Genomic DNA, 26033 nt, shown 5'->3' with positions numbered 1-26033 from the left:
CATCTTAGCCGGTAAATGTAAATAAAAAATTACAGTTAGTTGGTGATAGCCTAGTTCGATTTTTAAATTTCTCAATTAAAATACTCTAATGAATGTTTACCGAGCATTATAATGAAATGGATATTACCAGCAATGATTCCTCAACTTAACCGCCTCTCGCACCTCGAACCAATTGGCCCGACTCATACCCTTAACTTCTCACGTTTTTGGTTTATAAAAAAAAACGATAGGAACAAAATTTGGATAGACACAAACTGTTTTAGCTTCAATAAAATAGAAGTAATCATAACCAGGTCCATAATTTTTCTTCTTTGAAACTTTGCTAAACACAAACGCGAGCAACGGGAAACTAGAGACTACATTTCAGTTTCTCGGCTTACCCCTTCCACGACCACGCCAGCCTCCTCTTCCACCACCACCGCCACCACCCCTGCCGCCCTTGCCACCTAAGACTTTATTGGCTTCAGCGTTTGCTTTCATGTTCTCAGGCAAGGGAAGTATGTGGTCCACACACTTCCTGAAGCTAAAATCATCAACAACTTCATCTTCCCTAATGAGGAAGAAGCACCTGCTTTTATACAAGGGATGGATCCGAACTTGGAAAGCCTGGACCCCACCGCCAATCTTCTTATCAGGCTCGGCATGACCCTTCTTAAGCAAGTCCAGCAAAACCAGATATTCATACTGCAAATATAACATGAATTTCAAAAATAAAAAAATCATCCAATAACAAGAGATATAACGTAGGGCAGCGAACTCAAAATCAAAGCACTATATGCCGCAATCACAACCAATTCACACAAATCTTACAAAATTAACCGCGTTTTAGTTGAAAAATCTAAAGCTGATCTCGTTGTGTAAGCATAACTCAACTCTATGAACTCAAATACAGAATGATGTGAACAGATTCTAGGTTTAATGTAGCAAAGACCAAAGAACTACCACGAACGAGCTTCCTACCAAATTCTAAGAGAAATCACATTCACGCTTGAATTAGATCTTCAAAAGCATAAATGAATAATACGCACTCAAATTCAAAACATAACATTCAACTCGAATCCAGAAAGCTGTGAGCAGATTCTTATTGTAGCAAAGACCAAAGAACTACCAAGTTTGAGCTTCCTACGAAATTCTAATAGAATTCACATTCACACTTAAACTAGATCTTCAAACGCATAAATGATAATACTCACTCAAATTCAAAACATAACATTCAATTCAAATCCAGAATGCTATGAACAGATTCTTAATGTAGCAAAAGACCAAAGAACTACCATGTTCGAGCTTCCTACCAAATTCTAACAGAATTCACATTCACGCTTAAATTAGATCTTCAAACGCATAAATGATAATACTCGCTCAAATTCAAAACATAACATTCAACTCGAAACCAATATTTTCCGTGGAAGTGATTTTTGTATCATATGTTCTTCCCCTCCTATATTTCTAGCAATCGGATTGAATAAATCAAACATAACAACTCCGACTTTACTGATTAAGGGGGGTGTATTCAATTTGAAAGATTTTAATGGATTTGTAAAAGTGGGTAATACACCAAACCCGCAGCAGTTGATGATCAACCAAACAGAGGAAAGCAAACAACCCAAAACCAAATTAATCCAATTAAAAAACACCAAATTAAATAAATCATACATTCTATTGCTATCCACTAACAAAAAGTTCCAATCTTTAACTTTCAGCATATTAAAAACAGAGCTCAAAGATTAAAAACAAATTCATAGAGTTGTTTCGGTACCTTATTGACATTGAGATCAGTAGGCCAGTAATGGAGGAACTTGTAGAAGTAGTCGAACATCTCCACCGACGACCCAAAACTCTTCGGACCCAAGCTGACCGGACCCGACTTCTCTCCTTCCTCAAACTTCTTCTCAAACCGTTCTTCCTCCGGCGACTTCTCCACTTTCGTCTTCTTTGCATCGTTTTCTTCACTCCCCTCCTCGTCCCTCACCCGCTTCGAGTTCGCCTCAGCCTCCCCGTCAGCAGCTTCGACCTCGTCCGGATTTTGGGCCGCAGCGGGCTCTGAAGTTTCTAGGTCCATGTCATCAGCGGCGGCAGCGGTGGCAGGGGCGGCGGCTTCAGTTTCGGGGAGTTTCTCTGCCATACTGTGTGACTGTGATTGTGTGCGAAGGCAAAACCCTAGGATTTTGGGTTGCTTATATATGGGAAGATAGTATTCGGTAACCTCTCTCTTTTGAGGTGGAATCCGGTTCGCGCAATAATTTCATATTCCGTTGGGCAACCCGGTTATTATATTTCCTCTTTTTCTTTGTGAAAAATAATTATAATAACATATAAAATACTTAAAACTGAGTAATGTTACGCTTAATATATTTTTTGTATTATATTTTTACCGCTTTTTTAATAGAGTATAACTCATCAATATATGTGGATTCTACCTCTATTAGAGATGTGGCGTGTAAAATGTTGTATGATATTGCTATGTACTTGTGTTTGAATTTCTCTCTTAATAATTTATCATATGTTAGTTACAATCAAGGTCTAAAATATCGATGATGTCGGAAATATCGGTAGTTCAAAAACACGGAAATTTCGATGGAAATATCGGGATATTATCGATATCGATAAAAATTGAATAAAAACCACATAAATTGTAAGAAAAACTTGGAAATTTTTATTGAAACTTTGCAGGATGTTTGTTTAGTCAATTATCTATTAGTTTATCACAAAAAAAATTAGAAGAAATTGCATTGCATGATGGATTTAACTGATTTAAGTTGATTATATTGCGAGCTGACAAACATTGTGAGTGTAGAAAATATGTAGTAATTAATGAAAGAAGTTTAAACACACCATAATCATTTATATATAATGAATTAGTACAATATTTTACACTTCATACATTGCATGGTAAGATACATAAGTGACTTAGTACCATATATAGTTCCTATAAATGTCTAAAATATCGATGATATAGGAAATATCGGTAGTCCAAAAACACGGAAATTTTGATGGAAATATCGGGATAATACCGATATTTTAGACCTTTGTTACAACATTGCTTGAATAAAATTGATTACAAATTTTTTTATTAAAAAAACAGAATAAGTACTAAGCAGTTACAATACGTAAGGGCCTTTGTTTATGTTTCCTTCCAAAAGGGTTATAAGTGTTTTTAAAATGACTGAAAGTGTTTTTTAGTTCAAAAAGCACTTCAAGTGCTTTTATCAAAATTTACTTGCATTTTTACTAAGACTTGGTTCCAAAAATACTCTCATCGAAAGCAATCTCAATCATTTTAAAAGCATTTTTAAGCCCTGAATACATTTTTGATTGCATGCATTTTGCATAAAAAGCATAGAAGTTCTTCTAGGTCGTATAATTGTTTTTCGGAAAAGCACATGTGAGGTGCTTCCTAAAAAAACTTCCAACTGAAGAACTTCGACTTTTAATAAAAATTTCGCCCTGTTTGTAATACTCTTCAAGCCAAAAAAAATGTAAAATAAAATAAAAAAACGTACGAGTAAAAGTGCTTCTTTCAAAAGCAATTATTGTTTGATATTTTTTTAGTATATGTTTAGTGTAATGTTTCCCTAAGAGCAAGTCCACTGGAGGACTTTTTGCCCAGCACCCAGCCGAAAAAATAGGCCAGGACCCAATGAATTTGCTCCAGCCGACCCAATTGACTGGCACCCAGCCCATGCTAGTCCACAGGTCGGCCTAAAATCAACAGACCTTGGGACCGGCCTATCTGATGCCATGGTGACGCTAGCATGGTGTCCGAAGGAAGGTTGAACTGGAGGCCGTCTCCCGTCGACCTCGTGAACGCCACCGGCCGCTTCGTCTTCCTGTACTCCATTCACAGCAGGGAGTTCGTGTGCTCTTGCGTCTTCTGGATCTTGTCCGAGTCCTGCTTCAGAAACCCGACGGCCACGAACACCTTGTTGAGGTGGTCCAGGTTGAGCTCCGCGATCGTGCGGTGAAGGTTGAAGCCCTGGGTGTCGAGGTCTTGCGGAAAGGAAGAAAGAAGAAGGCAGAAAAAATAAATGATAAAGAAAGGACCGGAAAGGGAAAGGAAGAAAGAAGAAAAAATAAAAAATAAATTAAATGATAAAATATTAATTGATATGAATAAAATAATATAATATTAGATAGGCTGGTGCCAGCGTATTTTTAGGGGTGGAGATGTTTTGACCTATTACTGTTTATTGGGGTCTATTACTGTTCACTTGAGTGGATAAATGCGCTGAGTGCTGGCACAAAGTCTTCAGGGGTGGACTTGCTCTAAATCTTTCATTGGAAGTGACAAGAAAGGATAAAGGGATCACAAAATTTGCACAATTGTTTCAACATTGTAAAAGGTCAAGTAATGATAAGTGGTGTTTCTAGGAGAGTCTCATATGTTCATGAACCGTTCAATGCTTGTTTTCATCTTCTACTAAGAGTTTTTTATATGTTTGTTTCTGTTTTTATTTACGAGCAATATTCAAGGAGAGATAGAATTGAACTCGAGATTTCTAGTGAAACTTAAAACTGGTTTCTTTTGTTGGAAATGGTTACCTACCATATAACTTTAAAAATAATCTGCCCAACAAACTGCATGATTATTTTATATACATACAAAAAAAAAATATATATATATATATATATATTTTGTCGAAGGGTAAATTTTATTAAATTCAAATAAAAACATTTACATCTCCTATAAAAACATTAAAAAAGAAATTCAGGGTCAAAGTCATTAAAAACAAATATACTTGACAAAATTGTATTTTTGATTAGTAAACAAGCTTCACGTAAACAATAAAAAAGAAAAATTATCCAATAAAATAAAGAAACAAAATAAATTGGTTTAGATTTTCTTTTCATGACATGGCATTATACTATTCTTTCCCTAAGAAAAATTTCCGAGAACACGAACTCATACGGACAACAATCTTCTCCGGATCTTTTTTGTGGGGATTCACAGATCAATCAATCATGTTCGTTCATCGTATATCGTACAATAAATTTTCGTTAGATAATATTTATATTCAATTTAAAATTTAAAATTAAAAATAATTTATAACCACACGATATACGATAATCAAACACGATTAATTGATCATCCGAATCCCAAAAAGAGGATTAGGAAAGAATCCTATTCAAACTCATACACTAATTATATAATACGTGAGTATCGAACCGTGTTTTTGGAATACATAATTTTTTTTTTCTTTTTCCACGGGGTAAAAAATTATTACATCATGCAGACACACATCCGTGACCGTTACTGTTGAAACAAGCGCTAAATCTGGTGCGGACAGCGGGGTACATCTGCACCGTCCAACTCACACTCATGTCTCACTCAACGGTCAAGATGAACTGAAACCCTTCATTTGGTACAGAATCCACAGGGGATTCTGACCCTAGCTTTGGATGGACGTTACCGAACCTAGGCTCGTTGAATCCGAACCTGGATGCCTTAGAAATTAAATTAAATTAAATTAAATTAAACTTTTTGTTTCACTCTCGTGGAAAAGCAAAAGGTTAAAAGCCAAGACATTTTCACAAGAGAAGAATTTCTCAGAGTTTCTACAGCTCAAATTCCAGGTCTTTTCAGAGGTACTTTCGAGTTTTGATTCTTCTTTTTTTCCCCAATTTGTTTAAATTTCTTATAAATTCCGTTTTCTGGATTTTTACAATACATTTTTCGGGTAGATTCTTCAATTTTCGGTTGTGAGAATCATAAAGTTGTTGCATTTCGATCTGGGTTGTGAATTTTTAGGGTACATGGATCGGCGATTGAATCGAATCGGTATGTTTGGTGGAATTCGGGTGTCGATATGGGTAGGGGAAGTTTGGGGATTTTGGTGGGTTAGGGATTCGGCAAAGTGTGGGATTTTTTGTTTGGTAGCTGAGAAAGGAGGTGATTCCTTTTTCTCGGCTTTCTTATTGCCTAAGTTATTTTGGAAAATTATGGGATCAATGGAGCATTGATCGTGCTGTATCGGTTTAATAGTATACAATGTTACATTGTTTGATTTATTTGCCTTTTGTTTGGCCTTTTGTGTTATGTTCTTACTAGCATCCGAACACGCGGCTGAAATCGATCGAATGCAGGGTAGTTTCGGAAAGTTTGAAGCTTTAATGTTTGGTTGCCTGCCTTTTTGTTGTAGATATTTCGAATGCAGGGTAATTTCGAGCTGTTGTAGAAATTTGAACGCATTGCTTTCGGCTTGGTTTCCAGTAGAACTGAGGAGGATAGTAGAGAAGTTCGATTAAAACACTATTGTCTGGGTCAATGCCTCGCCATTCGTTCTTCTAGGTCTAGATACTGAAAGAAATAGGATTTAAGATCCGATTTCTTAAATTTTTATGCACTTCTATGCAGGACTTCTTTTTTCTTCCATGATCAATGTAACCCATAATCGTGACTTTTTTTAACATTTCTAACTTTCAATTTGGTGTATCTTATTGTATTTTGAAGGAGATTGTGTTGAATGATTGATTTTTTTCTTTCTCTGTGTTGTGGATGCAAGAGCTTTAATTTGAGTGCGAATGGGTGATCACCTGGTGTTGTGTGTTGACCACTTCACAAAACCTGAAAGCTTGCAAGGGAGTGAGACCCCAGGATCTTCTGTAGAGGGTTCATGCTCCCACTCTGCTGAGCTACCCACTTGTGCCATTGATGTTAAGGGAGTGGGGGAGAAGACTGTATCTGAAGAAGAAGAGCCTCTGATTCAGACGGTTGAATGTCGCATTTGCCAGGAAGAAGATAGCGTTAAGAATTTGGAGGTCCCCTGTTCTTGCAGTGGCAGCTTAAAAGTACGTTTATCTATTGATATCTATCCATATCTTTAAACAAGAAATTTTGGATATATTTTTTGGAGGGGGCTGTGGGGGAGGGTTGTCACTCGTTTAATTCCATTGACCCTAATTACTTAAATATGTGAACATTTACAATAGAGAATTTCTTGAAGTAGGATACTCTTGGTGTTTAAATACGATTGTTGTTAGTGACTTTGTTCAAAATATATTCTCCACCGCAGTTAGGCAGTGTCAGCTATATGCTCAAATCAGTTTGTGCTCTTGAAGTCCCTTTTTGTTTATGGTTTAATTATATGGAGAGATCTTATAGCTATATATGAAGTTTTTACTGCATACTAATTGTTTGAACTTTGGAATCATGCTCATAATTATATATTGATAACTAATGCCAATGATTTCTTTCTTCTTTTTTTTTTGGTCCAGTTTGCTCATAGGAAGTGTGTCCAGCGATGGTGCAATGAGAAGGGAGATATAATTTGTGAAATTTGTCATCAGGTAAATTTCTAGAATCCTTGCCAACTGCAATTGTCATTTTTTATGTTTTTTTAAGTAGAGAATTTGTTCCGTTCATACAAGTAAGCAACTTCACTTTGTTTGAAGCTATCTTAGTCATGCCTTTGTTTTCTGGAAAGCATGAAATTCAATGTTGTATTATGAGAAAGATATTTGGTTTTTATCAATAAATTATGATGATGCATCCGCGTAATATAGTAACATCATGTGAGCATTTGCTGTTAGGTCATTTCAATTGGTTATTATGAATTTATTCCATTCGTGAGTTGCAAGTTATTGAGTGGACTTTTACGAAAAGTTTCCTGATTTACAGCCATACCAACATGGTTATACTGCCCCACCACCTCCCCCTCCGTCTGAAGATACCACAATTGACATCAGGCAAGTTTAAATTTTACATATGCTTTACAAACTTGTTCATGTTGTTACTAAGGATTCTTTTCTCGTTTTATCTTTTGGTTTTTTAAATTAGCTTTGGCTAGATGTGATAAGGACTTTGCTTGTTTTTGTGTATTTCTTTATCCCCACCCGTATCATTGCATTACCATTCTTCAGGTCAATACAACATACAGCTTTATCTATGACTCTTATCTGTTTTGATCTTTTGTTGTTTTGCTTCTTGGATCTGCCTGACAGTGATGGTTGGACAATCTCTGGTACTCCTTTGGATTTGCGTGATCCTCGACTATTAGCAATGGCAGCGGCTGAACGCCACTTTCTAGAGGCTGAATATGATGAGTATGCTGACACAAATGCTAGTGGAGCAGCCTTTTGCCGCTCTGCTGCTCTAATTGTAAGCCATAGTTACCACCATTACTGATGTGTTGTTTTTCTATAGTAGGGCATGTTGGAATGGCATACTGTCATCTCATTTTTGTTCTGATTTTGATTTATGGATCTTATCACACATTGAGGACAACCTAGCTGATGCTTTTGTCAGCTATAAAGAATAGGGTAGTGCTATCCACATACCCATTTTTACTTCCCACACACCCCTCTCAATTTTCGGCCATCTGATCGAATGAATTGAAGAGATCAATTGCCAAAACAAGGGTGTGTGAGAGGTAAAATGGGTGTGTGAATATCACTTTCCTAAAGAATATCCCTTATATTTAACTTTATATTTTACGTACAACTCTATTTTCTTAGTACACCTTTTCTCTCTAGTCATTCTGAACTGGTGTAACTAGTTGCAGGTTCTGTTCTGGGCCTTGCAACTTGTTGCTATGCGCATTCACAGTTTAAACCTTAGCAACATGCTCTAATCTCAGTTGAATAAGAAAATTTAACCTAATTTCTATTTTCTCCTCTATTGTTCCTCGGCAGTTAATGGCTCTTCTCCTCTTGAGGCATGCGTTGACCCTTCCCAATGGTGACGGGGATGATGATGATGCATCCACCTTTTTTTCTGTAAGTGCCATAAGCATGTTGGATGTTTCTTATAACATTTCAGATTGTTGCACTATCTAACTAAATGATCAATTGTTAACAGCTTTTCTTGCTCCGGGCTGCTGGTTTTCTTCTCCCATGCTACATTATGGCTTGGGCCATCAGCATATTACAACGTCGAAGGCAAAGACAGGTTAGTTCTTGGCTCTGCTGTCTTGGAGAAACCCAAGAATAATCACTTTTTATATATCCTTGGTGATATGAGATATCATCTCTGGGCTTGGTTACATAACGAAGCTTGAACGGGCTTTGGCATGCTTCCCACTGCGCTAAAAGAAAGTAGGAATCATGTCCTTGGACAACTTTTGTTTGCCATTTACCAGAAGCTCTCTTGGTCGGCAGATGATTGTAAATGCAAATTTTTATATGTTCTTTTTAATTTCGTGCTAATTTGTTCATATGTTACTGTTGATCCAGGAAGCAGCAGCACTTGCGGCAACTGAGGTTGCATTTATGCTGCAGGCAGGGCAACGCAGGGGTTTGCAGTTCACAATAGCTCCGGGACCTGCAGTGACTCCCCATCAGGAGCCAATTCAATGATATGATGTCGTCAACTATGGCAATGTTCTACTTCGGTGAAGAACTCGAAATATGAGCGTGTTGTTTCTGTTTATGCTATTAGCATTAAAGAGGAAGATCAGAAGGCTTTAGCTTTCTGACTGTCGTGTACCTGTAATCGAATTATTTTACATACTCTACAAGCTCGTGTTTTGTACATAACCTTTGTTATCACCGCGGCAGTTCTGCTGCACGGTAAACTGCTGTCGAAAGAGCTGTATTTCTACTGATTGTAGTTGCAAACTAAAACATCAACTTTACATGCATCGTGTTTTAGCATCCTGTTCTTATGTAACCTTGTTTTATGTTTTCTGGTTTTGGAGTCGCGCACTAGACCAGACTGCGTGAACGGCTAGTTTGCTTTGCTCTCGGCACTCTGAGTGAGGAAAGCGCTAGTTGAAGCCGTTGGAATATGATGATTTGGGATTTCAAGTTTTTAGATGCATCACACACCAATGCTTTCTTGAAGTGTGATTGTTCAAGAAAACCCTATCACCTTGTGTTGCAGTTGTAAAAGTTAAATGTGATGGTGAAGGATGATTTTGGAAAGCAAACGTTCCATTCAAATTCTTTTGCTTTAATACAGCTCTCAAAGCTCACGTCCAGCTTGGACCATGACCAGTCCACCTCCTCATCGATTTTGTTTCTTTCCGTTTCTATTTCAAAACGATATTCTAGACTATTCAAATCTACGAGAAAAGAAATTCAAACTCACGTTCAAAGGGTTGAGAGCTATGCTCTAATTAACTGATCTGACTCACGTTTACAACCATAAGGAAAAAAAAGGACAATGGTCTTTGTGGGTAAGCGAGATATATATAAAGAAGAAAAAGAAAGGAGATGGGGAGGCCATATATGCAAGGACAAAATGCATTTCTTTGAAAGTTTGAATTAGGGTTTTAAGGGCTAAGCAATTTAAAGAGAGGGGAAAGAAAAGCAAAAAGGAATTCCATTCAGCACAAGAAACAAAGACTGGGATTTTTTGGTGCATGGAGGAAAGAGCTTGGAATTCTAAAGCTAGTTGTTAGCTTAAAGCATGTTAAGCTGCATAAAGCTTTGCCGTTGGTTGGTTGGTTTGGTTATTTAGGGTGTTTTTTTTGGTGGGAGGGATTTCTATTCCCCACCATTACTCCTACATCTCTACTTTTGATGGCTTTTTTTGCTGCATTTATTATCTAAATATGGAACTGGCTGCTGCATCCTGCATGTTCAGTGTTTGCTTCTAGCAACCAAAATAGTTAAGGTGTGTTAAGAGATTTTTCGGGATCTGGGACTGGATGAGACAAAAATACGATAGAAATTTCGGTGTTGTTTCATTAGAGCATTTTTTTACATTGGGTGGATCAACTTGGACCAGGTGCGATCATTCTATACTTTTGTGAGAGATGTCTTACAGATGACGTGATCAGGTGTCCTTACCCAAGTTTTTCTCCTGAAATATAGAGAATTCGCTCTTTTTGTGATATTGATCGAACCATCTGCTTGATTAGGCGGCCTGATCGAAGATTTTCAAGCGATGAGGAGCTCGTAAGAACTCTACACGTCGGCATGGTCAGATGAGGTGGCATGTTGGAAAAGCATTCAAGATGCACAAAACTGGTCTTTGTTTGGTAAAAAAGAGGTAGGCAAATGATAGAGAGAAAGATACTTGGCTTCCCAAGGATAGTGTTCCAACTTAACTTTTGATTCAAACCTGTCAGAGTCTTCTAAAACAGCCTTATATATTGCTTCTGTGGCAGGCTGCTTATGATTGAGATGAATCTAAATCTTCCCTACATGTTCTGCCTGCCCTTCTTCTGAGGGGCCTCCCTTTGTGCTTTATGCCTTTAGAGTCCTCCAAATCCCATAAAAGACATTCCCTTGGCTTGTTCTCACAGGGAATGAAACCATAACAAACACTACCACTCAATCTCTTATCCAACACAGATAGCTTCAAAAGCATGGGGTTTTTGGCTTACAGAAGGGCTCTTCTTCTTCTTGTTTGCATTGGGTTTCTAGCTCTTCAACCCGAAAAGGTTTCCGGCTTAAGAAGCAGAGATTTGGCTCTGAGATGGGACAAAGGGCACTTGCCATTTCCTAAAAGCTTGCATCTTTTTAAGGCTGTTGCTGTAGAGGATTTGGAAGCTAAGATGAGTTTGGCACCTGCACCTTCGATGACATTCGATGCGAATCAGTCAAACAAAAGAAAAGTTCGAAGAGGATCCGACCCCATTCACAACAGAAGTTGACAGGATGCTGATGCGGTTAGCAATGGGGAGAAGAAGCCGGCAACAGAGTATTTTCATGCAGAAGGAGCAGCTCTTACGGCTGTAACTAATACAGAAAGGTTCAACGGGGTGGCGGGCATCCTATTTGGTTAGAATTATATGTTTTCGTTTGTTTTTTAGTCGAAAGTTTTTTGTTGAGCTGAAGAACTGCAGCTTAAACCCGATCATCGAGCTAGCATCATCTGTATTGTATAAACATAGGTCCTAACTAATAGCTGAATACTTTGAGAGAATGATGATGCTGGCTCCCACAGATTACATGCATTTCTGATTTTTCTCTATAAAAGCAAAGGACTTTTATGATTCTGTGTTGTGAATAGTTTTGCATTTTCTGTTTAGTTTCATCAAAACAGTCAAAATTTCACGAATAGTAGCCGTGACGATAGAACTAATTCTTCGTTGAAAAATGAAAAAACGAAATAATTGGATTGAAAATTATTACGTAAACTACAACTACAATCAGTACCGATGGCACAAATATATACTGTCAAAAACAAAATCCTTACATGTCTCAAGGTCTTAGTCTGTGCCTCTCTTGTACTCCACCTTCAGCGAACTCGTGATGTTTCCCCGATGAGGTCAAGAGATCTTAGTGACTAACATTTCAAACTCTTTCATACGGGCGAGTGTCATTTCGCTCTTATATCAGATGTTGACCTGTCATATCTCTTCTTCCTGTGAAATTTAAATTGTATAGAGGTTTTCTTATGAGCAACTGCCTGCCATATCATATCAACGGCATCACCAGGCTGGGATGGATACTGATATTCAAAATGATGTACAACTTCCTTCAACTTTTCCCACATCTTGGTCCACGTTTCCTGCTTGATTCCTCGAAGAAGATTCAGTAGGTAACCCTTCTTAATAGCGTCAGCTGAGTGAACAAATATGCAAAACTGTGAGTAGTCTAAGAAATCTTCAAATGGTAGCTCAATCTCATCGCTAATTATCACAGGAACACAATGGCTGGCGATGGCATCAAATAGGCGATTTGAGGAAGGGGTATCACCAGCAAGATTCAGGCAAAACTTTGATGAGGCCATTCCTTGGCTTGCTTTGTTAATACCATTCCCTCGAACGCTACCAAAAGTGAAGTATACATCTTTCTCATCTTTAAGAAGATAATACAATTCCTGTCGAACTTTTCCTCCCTGGTTTAGTACAGTAAAGAAAACCACAAGTAAGATATTATTGACAATTATAAAACTGATTATTACTAAAATAATCTAGTGTACAATGTAAAGGAAGCAGGGAAGTACCACAAAAGACCAGCTTTTTGGTAACAAAGCGCCAGCAACAATGATAAAAGTGCATCAGAAACCAGAATAAATCAAAGTAGGATTATGAAATGGATCACGTTGATCACGACTCACGATACAAACACTTTGTATGGAATTAAGATGCATTGACATACTATATCAAGTTAGCAATCAGTTCTGGAGAGCCCTGCATTGAGGACTAGTTTACGCACTAAAATTCCATTAGTATTAAAACAAATTGTTTGCTCCTCTATTTCAACTTGGCACAGAAAACTGAAAATATAAAGCTAATGAAACAGCCCTTTTTAAAAAATTCCTAATTTCCAGGCAATTCATTCAGAGATCAAATTTGGAGTAACATGAGCTAATTGAATCAAATTTCATCATGTATTTAGCACCCTTATCAACCCATTCAAAACAAATATAATGTAAAAGGCTGTATGTAAGTGAAGGAAAAACATACATCTTTCCTGTATATTGCTCCTCGGAAGTATAAAAGTATAGGACGCTCATTGAATGAGGCTGATTTGCTGCTGTGAACAGTCATCACCAAATGTCTGTAAGGAGCAATTATGTCCTTCTCAATATTTGCTATTTCAGCAGGGTATCTTCCAAAATCCGCAAGCACAAACATTGCAGAGCCTAATTTCTTTCTTGCATCTAACATGCTATTGGGATGGTGAGCAACTATTAAATGATCCTTCCCACCCTTTCTTTTCCATTCATCCCGACCCATCAAATACTGCACCAACTCTTCCTGCAACTTCTTGTCCACACTTACTTTCTCCTTTCCACGAAGCTTAGAATGCCTGTTGTAACTCAGAGATGCGAAGAACGGCACAAAAATAACATCTGCTTGACTTGAATTGTGCACCCTGACTACTGTGCACGGTCTGACCACAGTCGGAAGACTTGATGATAGAAGATCAAGGGTGAGCCAGTATTCGATACTGTGCTGTAAATTCAGGCCGCCTGGGTAAGCTGGAATATGACTCGGGTTTTTGACATTTGGCCAAGTTTGATTCTCCTTACCCTTCCAATCCAATAACCCAAAGTGAAACTCTGAAGGCAACTCATACATAAACACCCTCAAGAGAGCCTGAGTCGAGTCACAAGCAATCGTTTTCTTTTTTCCTAAAGACTCCAACTTCTTGCTTGAATTGGAATTTTCACATCCCAATTCACTTATTGTTGTGGATATTCCAGCATCAACTAGGGGAACCTCAGAAGGGAGGAAAAGAAGGTTTTTCTGCCTACTTTTCAAAAGGGGCTCAAAGTACACCGACGTGCCATTGAGAAGAATAAGCTTAAACACTGAACTCGGTGTAAAGGAAGTATTGCTATACTGAAGTAGGAAGACAGAAGAAGAGATTAAAAGGAACAATGAAATCGTTATCAAGTAGAAAAGAAACTTCGATGGAAGCCTACTCTTTTCCGACATTGATGAAATTTCCGGCAACTAAAACTCTACTAAATTTTGCAAATTGAACAAGATAGCAACTGCAATTACACAAAATAAGGAATGCAATCAATGCCACTCTTCTAAAAACCAATGCCTTTCAGCTCAGATCCTTAACACAGCAGCTCGATTGCCACTCGCTAAAATCTCTAAGAACAGCAACCATCAAGATTCAATTCAAGGAAAATAAATCTCTATATTCTGAGAACTTACTACACATAAAACCTTGAATTTCTCGAAAAACCATAATCTCTCTCTCTCTTAAAATCAAAGCCAGAGCAACTGAGAAAGTGATAAATCTGCACACACAGTGAATAAATACTTAATTATACTTAATTATTTGGATTCTTAAGCAATTTAACTACATGAAAAATTGCAGCAGAAAAACATGAAAGGATTCAAATTTATAAAATCTCTCAACTGGGTTTTTACAGCAACATGATTTCACGAAAAGGGTCGATTAGAAAAAGAAAAAAGATTGTTACCTGATGAACTGGGGTCCTGAAACTCCACAGCATGCAGATATATATTTTCAGACTTCTGCAAAAGGGGCGAAGCTTGGAGGAGGCAGCTAACACACAGAGAGGGACCTTTGAACAAAGTCCATGAGCATATAATTATTATTTCTTAACCTTTCTTGTAAGCTATAAATCATGAAAATAATACTTTTATATTAATCTTTTTGGTTGTTCATGACATGGAGAACAGAAAGCTCGTGACTTTATGAAACCTTTATTCTCGTGGGAATTGATTCTTGAGTTGTGCTATGGTGTGCTCGTCCTCGTGGCTATTAATAAAGGATTTCATATTACGTCGAGAAACTTAAATGAAATAAGTTCACTTCTGCTGTGAGCAGTAAAAGAAATAGTATTGTATTATAAGCATTGTTATTAGCGTTTTATTTTGCTCTTCTTACACATGTATTTTTTTTTTTAATATAAAAGATTTAGAATGCAAAATAAAATTCTAAATTTTGAAGTATCTAGACAAATAAAATTGCAAAAAAGTGCCCCTTGTTTAAGACATTGCGGAAAAATATGCTTCAAATTTCTTGTGATGGCGTGTTAAATTCCTGACCGTCAGAAATTGCAATAAATTATTATCATTTTCGTTTAGTTGGTTGCCTAATAAAGTAGTTTAAGTTGGATTTGATACCAAATTTAACGGATACAATTGGAGAGATCTAAGTCTTTCTATGGCTTATTTCAGAAATTGACACCTGTCCATCACTTATTCTATTTTTTTAGTACATTGATATTTGTACAATATAAGGAGGGGAAAAGTTCGGTTAAACTACACAATTGACAACTTAATTTGGCATCGAATTTGTCATTCACGAGATTCGAACCTAGACCTCTCACGTTCAAGTAAAGAAAAATATCATTAGATCATAGTAAATTACTAAAAGATGTTGAGACAGAACCACTTGGATAAGAGAAAGCTTCTACCAGTGGGTACATTGCGCAATGTCAAAACTACAAATGAGTCATTCTCATCGTCCGAATGCCAATTGAGGTCTAAGATGAAAATACAATAGGGTATGAAAAATGTGAGGTATGGTTCAAAGCGAGGCTCAAAGAATATTTCTTGTTCGCCTTTCTTTCTGGCCAACTATGTCACTACAGGATCGAAAGTGGCTAACTCGAGACCAAGACAGCCACTTTCGAGCCGTTTTTCGGTCAAACCACAGCGATTTAGCCATCGAAAAATGTACCATTCCCTTCGTCTCATTGAGAATTATGATTTTCGTTTTTGAATCACTTGATTTCGTTGAATATTAAAGAAGTTATGAACGTTTAAAGTTTACCCAGTTTTCGGCTAGTTTTCAATTTTCCCTCGGACCAGTCAACTTTGAGGCTATTTTCCGGTCATCTCAGACAACCATTGGGCTTCCAAATATGTATAATCTTATTCTATACTTTCCTATCTTCATTTTGATATATTATGGGTCGAATTTGGTTAAGAAACAATTGAGTTATGAAGCTTTGAAAATTGCCCAAACTTCAGGCCAAGAGCTCCGGGACACTTAACGGAGTTTGGGACACTTAACGGAGTTTTTAACGGAAGGACCAAAATGATGAATGGTGGACAATCTCAGGGACCACTTTTATCGATTTGAAATGTTAGGGACCAAAGTGATGAGTTATGCAAATCTCAGGGACCATTTTGGCTATTTAGCCTAGGGAAAATATATTGTCATTGAGAAATGATCTTACCATTTAGGGTTGTGCTATCCATATACCTATTTTTACCTCTCAAACACTCCTTTCAATTTTCGGCTGAAGAAGATTAGTGGACAAAAATTAGCATGAGTGTGTAGAAGATAAAAAAAAAATGTGCATGAATAGCAGTATCCTACCATTTATTGAGTTCATAAGTATTTTTTTTTTTGTGAAAAATATGAGTGTTTAGTTTTTGTAAGATTTTTTATGTACGAACAATTAGAAAAATATTGAAAATCTTTAGATGCGGTTTTATCATTTATTAAATAATCTTTTTTTTTTTTTCAATGTTAAAATCATCATAGATGTGAATAAAACCATCTCCCATCAATCGAAGATCGAAATGGTGAAAGGAGGAAAGTGACCAATGGCAAAAGATAGGATTGATTCCATGCAATTTACATGAGAAAAACTCGTCAATTAGAGGGGGAAAGTCTTGGGATTAGCCACAAACTTCAACTCTTGAACAACCCACTCAAAGACTTTGAGAGTCGCAATAACTTAGCCAATTACTTATTTAGTAGGCAGTCTTCCATTAAAAAAAAAAAATCCTAACTAAGAATTGAGAATCTTGACGAGGCAGTGTAATTATATCATATTAGCCGTCTTTTTTAATCACACTTGTTATTTGTGATTTGTAAATTTTTAATCATCGATGCTTGACGCGACTTACAAATTTTTTATTTACTTGTCAAGCGACTTTTGACCATGGATTGCACTTCAAATCGGCAGTTGTGGTAGAGAAGAAGATGGAATAATCTCATTTGATTAACATAATAAAACCAAATTCTCTGTCAACGCTCATATTTGGAGAGGATGTTTAACAACTCATATCCCAAAGAAGCACTAATAACGAGGGTTGGTCGAGTTGGTAAATATATTCTTTTTCGCTAGGATTAGTCGAGTCTTGCTGTTTGCAACTCCTCTTTGGTGGGTGACATGTAAAAATTTGTAAGTTCTCAAAAAGACTTATGGTATGCTCTGATCCTGAAATAGAATAACATCCCCTCCTTCCAAGCTTTTTTTCGTGAAAAATAATACTTATATAATTGGGTACTTAGTTAATATTTGATTATTTTGGTACAACTTGATTAAGCAAAAGTGTTGATCAAGGGCATTTTTGGTCCTCCCAGCAGGATCTTCCAGTTGTTGTAGCAAGGGCACACAGCTTTGTTGCCGTAGAAGCCAGGAGGAACACAAATGCACTTGGCATGGCATTTTGGGCAGAAGAACATGCATGGCTTTTGGTAGGGGTGTGATATTCACACATCATTTTTTACTTCTCACACACCTCTTATTAATTTATGTTGTTTGATTTTCTTCAATTCATTTGATCTGACGGCCAGAAATAAAAATAATATGTGAAAAATAGAAAGGGGTGTGTGAATTGCACAATCCCCTTTGGTATTAGGTCTGGCTACATCTCCTGGTGCATTTTGATGAGGACTCCCCTTGACCTTGTCGAGAATAAAGGAAGAATTGATGCAAGGCAAGATCCTAGGGTGGGTTGGCAAGAACTACGGTGTGCCAAAGTGTAGGATGCAAAATAGTGGGACCCAAATATTCAGTGGGACCGGCCAACGGGAGGAGTTTTATTTGAGAGCCATGTGAGCATCTGACCTTATCTGAACCCAGCACACGACATAAGAGCAAAACGACAGGACTATATGTCGTCTGCTGTAATAATGGAAATCCCAACCTTTCTTGCCTATTAAGTTCCGTTTGGTGAGTTGGATAGGATGAAATCTTGAGAACTTTAATGAAAAATTTTCGTTACTGTTTATTTTAACGAAAAATTATATTTTTATACTAAAAAATTAATCATGGTACTATTCACTTTACCCTTTATTTTGTCTTTATCGTTAAAACTCAAAATTTTCAAACTATTTTCATTAGTTTTCCTTTAAATCTTAGAGGTAGGATTGAATTTTCATGAATTAATTAGGCTTATATCTCAATCTATTGTTCGGCGAAACACTAAGCTGGATGAGACTGAATTGGACTTAAACCCAGTCCATTATTTGGTACATGATTGGATTAGACTTAAAAACTTATTTGTTTTCTAATTTTCATTTATTCAATATCACATATAATTAAGGGAATTGTTATTAGCACTCCAAAAATCTCATTCTACACTCCTCACAAGTGTATTTTGCTTTCTAATAATACAAAATTTAGAATGTCAAATGAGATTTTTGAAGTGTTAATAACAATTCTCATAATTAATCAAAACAAATAATATGGTGGGTGGGCCCTTTTGTGTCTTTTCCCATGAGACGGCTGAAGGGCAAGACGGGCTCATTTTTTCACTGGGCTCCAAAAATGGTGGGTGGGCCTATGAGAGCATGGTATTGGGCTTAAAACTTCGGGATAAGGTTTTGCAGGGGCCCATCATAAGTTGAGCCCAAGTATGGCCCCACTGGATTTGTGGACAGAGAATCCCTACCATTTGCCCTTTCCCTTGATAAATCCAAACTCTAGCTAGCTACAGGTATTAGCTAATCTAGCTTCATGTATTTTGTTTTTTATCATTCACTCCCAAAATGATATGAATGAGGTCTGCGGGGTGTGGTCAGATGTCACTTTACAAGTACGAGTTTGGTGTCTCTCTCTCTCAGTCACTCACTTATCCTTGAGTGGGTCCTTTTACGAGCGGGATTTCTATGTTTCAAAAAAAAAAAAAAAAAAAAAAAAAGCATCATCTTGACCGTTTGATTGATTTTAAAGAAATTGTATGATTGAGATTAAATCATATGCTACACAATTTTATTAAAGTTAATCTAAGATCAAGAAGGTGTTCTCATTTTTTTAGAAAAATGAGGATCCCTCTTGCTAAAGGCTCTATATTCTTGAGAATCTGATAAGTGACATGACAATTGTTAAACAGTTATGTTGATGCACAAAACTGGAGGGGTTTTGGAACAACGTAAATACGACCATGAATTTGCATGAAAGTAAATAACACAAGATGTATCGTGGTTCACTCTAATGTTTGGGCTACGTCCACACTGATATTGTATTTCTCTGAGAGGATTGTGAGGGAGAGAACCTCTGTAATGTGAGAGGGGATGTGAAAGGGTGAGGAGTCATTTTATAGAATAAGGGTTCCTCACTTATTACATATTTGCCCCTTCATCTATTACATAATTATATTTAAGTTCCCTGAGTATTTATACGAGATCTAAATACGGAGGTCCTAAATATGATATAACAAGTTACGTGTGAGTTTTTCGTTAAATGACTTTCAAATTTTCAATAAGTTTGAACTTGGATCTTAGGGTGGCAATCGAGTTGTGTTCAGTTTTTTTTTTTTTTTGGGTTAGCGTGTACATATCAACTCACAGGTTGATAACACATAAATCGATATTACCATAACACGTAATCACGTGATACGTGACTCTTAGACAGTGACTTGGTTAAGGAGCCCCACTGGAGCGTAGCAAAAGCAAGTCTTCATACGACAAGTGTTTGCTTATAGACACGAACTTGGGTGACCAATAGTCGGCAATTCACAGGCGTGATGATGTCTTCCCAATTTTCAATTAGTTGGAACTTTACTTATATATGGGAAATTGAGTTATGTTTTGGTTACCTATTTATATGTTTTATATGGCAAATGATCTATATATTCTTCTTTTTCTCCCTCAGCAATCGTATATGTTCATTGCTATGTATAAAGGTGAAATCATTATATAAAGGGTAGTTATTTACTATTCAGCTATGAAATTTACGGACACAGCATACTGGACCAGCTCACGTAAAGCTCCATATGTTAAGCATGGTGCCATCCCATCAGTAAAAGAGCGACCCCAAGCCAATAAGGCATCCTGCTTTGCGAGCGTTGGGGGAGAGAGGGGGGGGGGGAGAGAGAGAAATGTCTATCATGTATAGTTTTATTTTTGTTTTGCAAAAATATTGTTTTCACGATTTGAATCCGTGACCTTTCGGTCTTAAAGGAGCAACCTTTCCCCATACCACAAGAAAGTTTTTTGTTGTTTTGTTGCCATTGGAAAACAGACAGCATGCTTGTATTGCCTAGCCATATGCATTGGTTTGAAGCACCAAATCCCAAACTGAATAATGCGCATGTTGAGAATACAGCTTAGTTATTTGATTTTATACTACTTTTCTGTAGCTGTACGTCAGTACGTATTCGTATGAGATCCATGCACATACAATGTTGCTTAAGATTTGAGAGTTAAGAGTTATTGAGATTTTAAAAATGTCATCTGGCATGAACTCTTCTTTTATAAAAATAAAAGAGAAATTGTGATTGGAGAAAAATGGAGAATGACTATTTAATTTGGAGTATCAATATCAAATACAAGAGTTATGCTTATAAACAAAACATAAAGTGCAATTTACTACGTACACACTTGGCAAATTTTTTTTGCGCAAATAATAATTCTTTACGATTTAGACATTTATATAGGTAACAGTGGTCTCGATTATGATCAATCAACTACAACCACATTATGCTTATTAATTAACAGAACATAAAGTGCAAATTACTACACAATTGGTCCTTGTCTTGCAATATACTATAATGTCGGAGAGCTTGGTAAGCGCTGTGTGTGTGTGTGTATATATATATAATATTGGTTCTAGCTAAGCTTGGATTGTTTAATGCTTACTGATCATACTGGAATATTATATGTATGTATGTTCTCAGAATATAATGGGGCTGGGTCACCAGAATATGTAACAAACACTCTACGATTAGAGACAAAATCAAATGGAGGATTTGGATAGGTTTTGCCACCATCCAATTTGCTTGTAGGTCATGAGGAAAGTGCACAACATAGTAGGACACTAGGAATTTATAAATAAATAAAATTATTGGAAAAGTGAGAAAAAAAATAAAGAAATTGCAACAATAAGCGAACGATCGATGAATATTCTAAATACTACTTGATCATGAAATGGTTTAGATATTGGACACGACCCAACCCACATCTAATCAGAGCTATTGCAGTCATGATTCTGTTGCTGTCCTGAATGATCTTGTGATGCGGTTGAGATTTAATATCTATAGCAGTAGCACTAGTAGAACTCAATAATGTTCTAACCAAAGAAATCTCATCAAAAGGAGTTCTTTACAGCCATGCATATGATATCTAACTTGCTCTTTTGTTTTGTTGATATACATGTTTAATCGATCCCTCGTAATTAAGGCCCTAAAGTCTTCGTATGTTCAATAGTAGCATTTAGAGCTTTCTTGCATGCCCTAAAGTCGTCTTATTAATTACCTAAGAATGTTATAGAATTTTTTTCTATTACAAACAAAACGCAGGAAGTTGAAGAAATTTTTTTTATCCATTAAGGCAACTCATCAGTTGCAGATAACCTTATAGTTAAATATGCAATACACTGCATATGACACTTTACCGTAGTGGCATAATGTAATAATGCATATGCTTTCTGGTGCGGTTTCATCCCCACTTATTCTCTTCCCCCTAATATTTAGCAATTTAATCTACTAATGCTATCGTTTGTAAAAAAAATAAAAATACAATACACTACTCACGAGCTATCAAGCTAATAATTAGCTTATTAATTGTAGAATAGAGGTGGTCAAGCTTATGCACAAAATTTATTAAATGGTCTCCTTTGTAAACATTCTTTTTACAAACTAATCAATTTTATTAACAATGATAAAGTCTCAGAATTAGAAAATAATATACGTGGACTAAAAAACGATTACAGCAAAGGGGGAGAAAACATATGCGATCTAGAGAGCATAACTGCATACAGAAACGATGCCAAGATTGAAAGTCAAAACAAAATAAATTGGACAGCTATAGATTGAGAGATGAATACCTTCTAACACTCAAAACCCTATAGATTGCAAAAAAGATATAAGTATTTGTGCAAATTACACTTTGTTTAAATGTTGAATTTTGGAAGATATAGATTGAGAGATGAATACCTTCTAGCACTCAAAACCCTTGAATTGTACAAAAGAAATAAGTATCTGTGCAAATTACACTTTGTTTAGATGTTGAATTTATGGGTTTATTTGTTCTTATGTTATCGTTTGTAATGAACGGCTAAGATTAGAACTAACTCATTGGCTATATGAATGATAGTTGTTATAGCAGCTATGTGGCTGAAGTTGTACAAAGTGTTGTGCATGAGAATTGAATTATCTTGTAGGCATGAGTGGGTCTGCAACTGTCATATTGCTCATTCTTATTTGCTGAGTAATCAAATCCAAGAGGAGTAACATGCTCCATCTTCTCTCTTCGTTGATCAACCAAACCAATTCCTCATTGATTTTTAGTTTTTTAATTTATAAATTCAAAGCTCAATTCAAATACAAAACAAACACTAATACCTGTTGGCGGCAGCATGGTCGCAAAATCCAAGATGACAAGGTTTTGAATTGAATGTTAATTTGATGATTCATGAAAAATTTTGGCATTGAATCACTAGTAAGATGAAGAAATAAAACTTAAATTTTGAATTTTTTTTTTAAAAGCAGGCACTGTTTATTTACTAATTTTTTTAAAAGGGGGATTTTTATTTTCCTTTTTAATATATACATATAGAGTAAAAATAAATGGGAAATAATTTGATGCCTGTAGAAAAAAAGAAAAAGGCTCTTATGTTTGTTAAATAATTTTGAAAAATAAAGAAATGAGAGATATTACGAGGGATTGAACACGCAAATTAAATGCAAAAAATACCATTGTTGCTAAAGAAACACTTTGATAATGAATTAAACAGTTTACTATTTATACGAATATAACAAAAACTCATCCTAATATTTTTGGTGCCTCCAATTTTTTTAGATCCCAAACAGTCGCCTTGCTTGCATTGGGCCGAGGTGTACCTTGACCGAAAAGTAGAGAGGAGGGACAATCCACGGTACTATAGTATTATAATTTCTCTTAAGCTTAGCTTTGTTGAACAAATTTTAAATAGGTTAATGTGCTGATAACATACTTGATTGGATGTGTGGGCCTTTAAGAAGTTATCACATATTCAAACATATTCATGATGAAAGAAAAATGATCAGTGTTTTGGAGCTAAAAACAATTAAACTATTGATGATGTAGGAGATTAATTATTCTGATACACCTATCCTGAAAAGAAGTTTCAATCAATATATTGGTAGGAAATTGGTGAAGTTCCCCATCTTTCCCTTCTAGTTTTGATGTATATTTTGATGTATATATATATGTCAACAAACAATATATAGTTGAACTATGATATTTTCATTTCGATAAATTCTCAAAGAAATTCAAAGAAAAACAAAGAAAAAAACAGAAACCATGAATAAATCTTATAGAAAATAAAAGACTCAAACTTAATCAAAGCATGATGTATGTCTTAAATTCTGAAGCCATAACCATATCTCAAGAACATGTACACAACACCAGTCGAGAATTATTTCTTTTGAACAATATCAAATTAAAAGTTTGATTAATTATCTCCATATAGAGTCAAATATCTGTTGACAATATCGATATACAAGTCGAGAACAATCCACAAGCAGTTAATTTCAGAAATCAAAAGACCCTTTTTGTCCCTATACACACGAATAATTTGATTATTAAGTACACCATTTGCGATAAGAACTGGGTGGAGAATACTCACAAACAACCTCAGTTTCCACTTCTTTTCTGTGAAAACTTCTGTGGCAACCACAAGCAGCGCATGTAAGAGCCTCAGTTGTCCCCTCCTCACCACTTGCCATGAATTCTCTACATCCATCGATAGCATACCCTCCTAATTTTGCAGCATGATTCTTCTGGCACTCGCCATACCTCACAATTCTCACCATTGAAGATGAAGTACTCGAGTTCCTTTCCGACCTATCTCGTTTCACCACCACTTGACGCTTCTTCATGCTTCAGAAAACCCTAATCCGCCTGTGTGTTAATGTAATTGGATTGTGAGCTCAATAAGGGGTATTCGGTACTCTATGAATTCAGTACTTTAATCATCCAAACAAGGATAGAGGGGAGTGCGTGGGGCGTTGTATTGGTCGTTTGGTGCCTAACCCTAAACCTGGCAGGTACATTTATATGGGTTAGGGTCTTGAACATTTTTTAAAATATTTTTATATAAAAAATGTATTTATGTGGTGGGAATTTTGGATAATTTACATGATGAGACCATCATAATAAATTAGTGCTACGGTCTAAAGATATTTATTTTTATTCGTAAGTGAGAGTTCTTAGGTTTGATTTTCGCCAAAGGCGAATCGAACCACATTATTGTTAACTCATTGTAAGGCTAATCCCACTCATTCTCCTGATTATAGATAACATCGTTTATTCAATAAGAGTCGAACTTAAAACCTCTCTTCATCTATAAGAGCCAAACCCAAAACCTATTAAGCAACCTTTGTTGCAGCTGATGCTTTATCGTAGTAGTGAAATCAATAATGCCTATATACTTTGGTGTGAGTTCAATCTCCATTCTGATCTCTCTCTTTTAACATTTTACAAATTAACTTACTAACACTGTCATTTGTCGTAAAAACACCAGCTAGGAGAATTTTCTGTGCCTTTTGGGTTTTACTAAGAGAGCAAAGATTTTATCAATCGACATGAATTCCCGTTGTCAGCTAATGACTGTGTAACAAGTCACAAAGAAATTGATCGCAACTTTCATAATGCAATATGCCAAAATAAAATAAAATAAAAGTAGAAGATTGGAGAAGTTTGGTTGCAAGATCGCAACCATTTCTTTTGGACGGCTATATAAAAGTTTCCTCCGTACTGTAAACGTGTCTCTCTCTCGTATCAATAGTGGTCAATAAACAGTGGAATTCAAAGTAGAATTTTTTTGTCCTTATATGTCAACCAACCATGATGACCCCACTAATCAATGCATTTGAACCATTAAAATTTGATCTAATAGCTACAATATCTGGTTCCTAAAATGAAAACCTTAGCTAGCTAGATTGGTGTTGAAATGATATCTCAACCGTCTTTGTCAGATATTGAGAGCGAGTTTGGAATTGTTGTTCTTTTTTTTTTCTTTTAAATTGCTTTTGTTGTAGATAAGTGCTTCGTAAATTATAGTGCTAAAAGTGCTTTTAGCAAAAAACGGTGCTTCAGGTTTAGAAGAAAGATATGGGGTATGATTGTCAATAAGAAAGCTTCATTAATTGGTACTGGTTACCTGCCTCTTATCAAAAATAAAAAATAAAAAATCTTTTTTTTTAGAAGCATTGGTAGAGGCTTTTTTGTTGTTTTAGACCCATAATTTAAAAATAAAAAAAAACACTTAATTTTTTGTTTACCAAACAATTTTAGCCCCAACTATATTAAGAAGTTGCTTTTCAAAAAAATTAGGCAACCCCAAATCTGCCCTTAAACGAATAAAAAAAATCAGCAACCCCAAATCTGCCCTTAAACGAATAAAAAAAATCAATTCTTAATTTAAAGTTAACTACTAATGCAAGAAAAATAAATTTTTTTTTTACATTTTGCCAATATGAAATGGTTTATGCACACATTTCTTCACTTTTTGCACACTTATTTTAGCTTTTGAATTGAAG

At 36.1% G+C, this 26033-nt stretch overlaps 4 protein-coding genes across 6 annotated transcripts; 1 reads left to right on the top strand and 3 right to left on the bottom strand.

The window, feature by feature from the left end:
• Positions 1–246: 246 nt before the first annotated feature.
• Positions 247–2239, bottom strand: LOC103437821 (protein EMBRYO DEFECTIVE 514-like). The gene is made up of 2 exons (XM_008376327.4): positions 1757–2239; positions 247–684 (listed from the first exon to the last, which is right to left on the bottom strand). The coding sequence occupies exons 1-2, from the start codon at positions 2120–2122 to the stop codon at positions 364–366; spliced, it is 687 nt and encodes a 228-aa protein (XP_008374549.1). The 5' UTR covers positions 2123–2239; the 3' UTR covers positions 247–363.
• A 3224-nt stretch (positions 2240–5463) lies between these two features.
• Positions 5464–9588, top strand: LOC103437820 (uncharacterized). 3 transcript variants are annotated; one of them, XM_008376323.4, is made up of 8 exons: positions 5464–5583; positions 6501–6786; positions 7213–7284; positions 7616–7683; positions 7939–8095; positions 8629–8712; positions 8795–8884; positions 9169–9588. In XM_008376323.4, the coding sequence occupies exons 2-8, from the start codon at positions 6520–6522 to the stop codon at positions 9289–9291; spliced, it is 861 nt and encodes a 286-aa protein (XP_008374545.1). In that variant the 5' UTR covers positions 5464–5583; positions 6501–6519; the 3' UTR covers positions 9292–9588. The 3 variants fall into 3 exon arrangements, with proteins under 3 accessions (XP_008374545.1, XP_008374546.1, XP_008374547.1); XM_008376324.4 differs by lacking the exon at positions 5464–5583 and adding an exon at positions 6136–6286; XM_008376325.4 differs by lacking the exon at positions 5464–5583 and adding an exon at positions 6209–6378.
• A 2395-nt stretch (positions 9589–11983) lies between these two features.
• LOC103437819 (probable arabinosyltransferase ARAD1) lies at positions 11984–15062 on the bottom strand. Its single transcript, XM_008376322.4, has 3 exons — positions 14780–15062; positions 13299–14593; positions 11984–12727 (listed from the first exon to the last, which is right to left on the bottom strand). Exons 2-3 carry the CDS (start codon positions 14274–14276, stop codon positions 12206–12208), a joined length of 1500 nt encoding a protein of 499 aa, XP_008374544.3. The 5' UTR covers positions 14277–14593; positions 14780–15062; the 3' UTR covers positions 11984–12205.
• An 8837-nt stretch (positions 15063–23899) lies between these two features.
• On the bottom strand, positions 23900–24538 carry LOC103437818 (mini zinc finger protein 3-like). Its single transcript, XM_008376321.4, has one exon. It carries the CDS (start codon positions 24369–24371, stop codon positions 24075–24077), a length of 297 nt encoding a protein of 98 aa, XP_008374543.1. The 5' UTR covers positions 24372–24538; the 3' UTR covers positions 23900–24074.
• Positions 24539–26033: the final 1495 nt, after the last annotated feature.

This window comes from Malus domestica, chromosome 06 (assembly GCF_042453785.1).
Source record: "Malus domestica chromosome 06, GDT2T_hap1".
Classification (NCBI taxonomy): Eukaryota; Viridiplantae; Streptophyta; class Magnoliopsida; order Rosales; family Rosaceae; genus Malus; species Malus domestica.
This window is presented reverse-complemented; position numbering and strand designations above follow the sequence as displayed.

Excerpts from the sequence above, each read along its gene's own strand:
- LOC103437821 (XM_008376327.4), bottom strand. The coding sequence starts at position 2,122 with ATGGCAGAGAAACTCCCCGAAACTGAAGCCGCCGCCCCTGCCACCGCT. Across the intron at positions 685-1,756 it reads CTGATCTCAATGTCAATAAG|TATGAATATCTGGTTTTGCT; the intron begins GTACCGAAACAA and ends TTATATTTGCAG.
- LOC103437820 (XM_008376323.4), top strand. The coding sequence starts at position 6,520 with ATGGGTGATCACCTGGTGTTGTGTGTTGACCACTTCACAAAACCTGAA. Across the intron at positions 8,713-8,794 it reads ATGCATCCACCTTTTTTTCT|CTTTTCTTGCTCCGGGCTGC; the intron begins GTAAGTGCCATA and ends AATTGTTAACAG. Across the intron at positions 8,885-9,168 it reads AACGTCGAAGGCAAAGACAG|GAAGCAGCAGCACTTGCGGC; the intron begins GTTAGTTCTTGG and ends CTGTTGATCCAG.
- LOC103437819 (XM_008376322.4), bottom strand. The coding sequence starts at position 14,276 with ATGTCGGAAAAGAGTAGGCTTCCATCGAAGTTTCTTTTCTACTTGATA. Across the intron at positions 12,728-13,298 it reads GAGCAATATACAGGAAAGAT|GGAGGAAAAGTTCGACAGGA; the intron begins GTATGTTTTTCC and ends GTACTAAACCAG.
- LOC103437818 (XM_008376321.4), bottom strand. The coding sequence starts at position 24,371 with ATGAAGAAGCGTCAAGTGGTGGTGAAACGAGATAGGTCGGAAAGGAAC.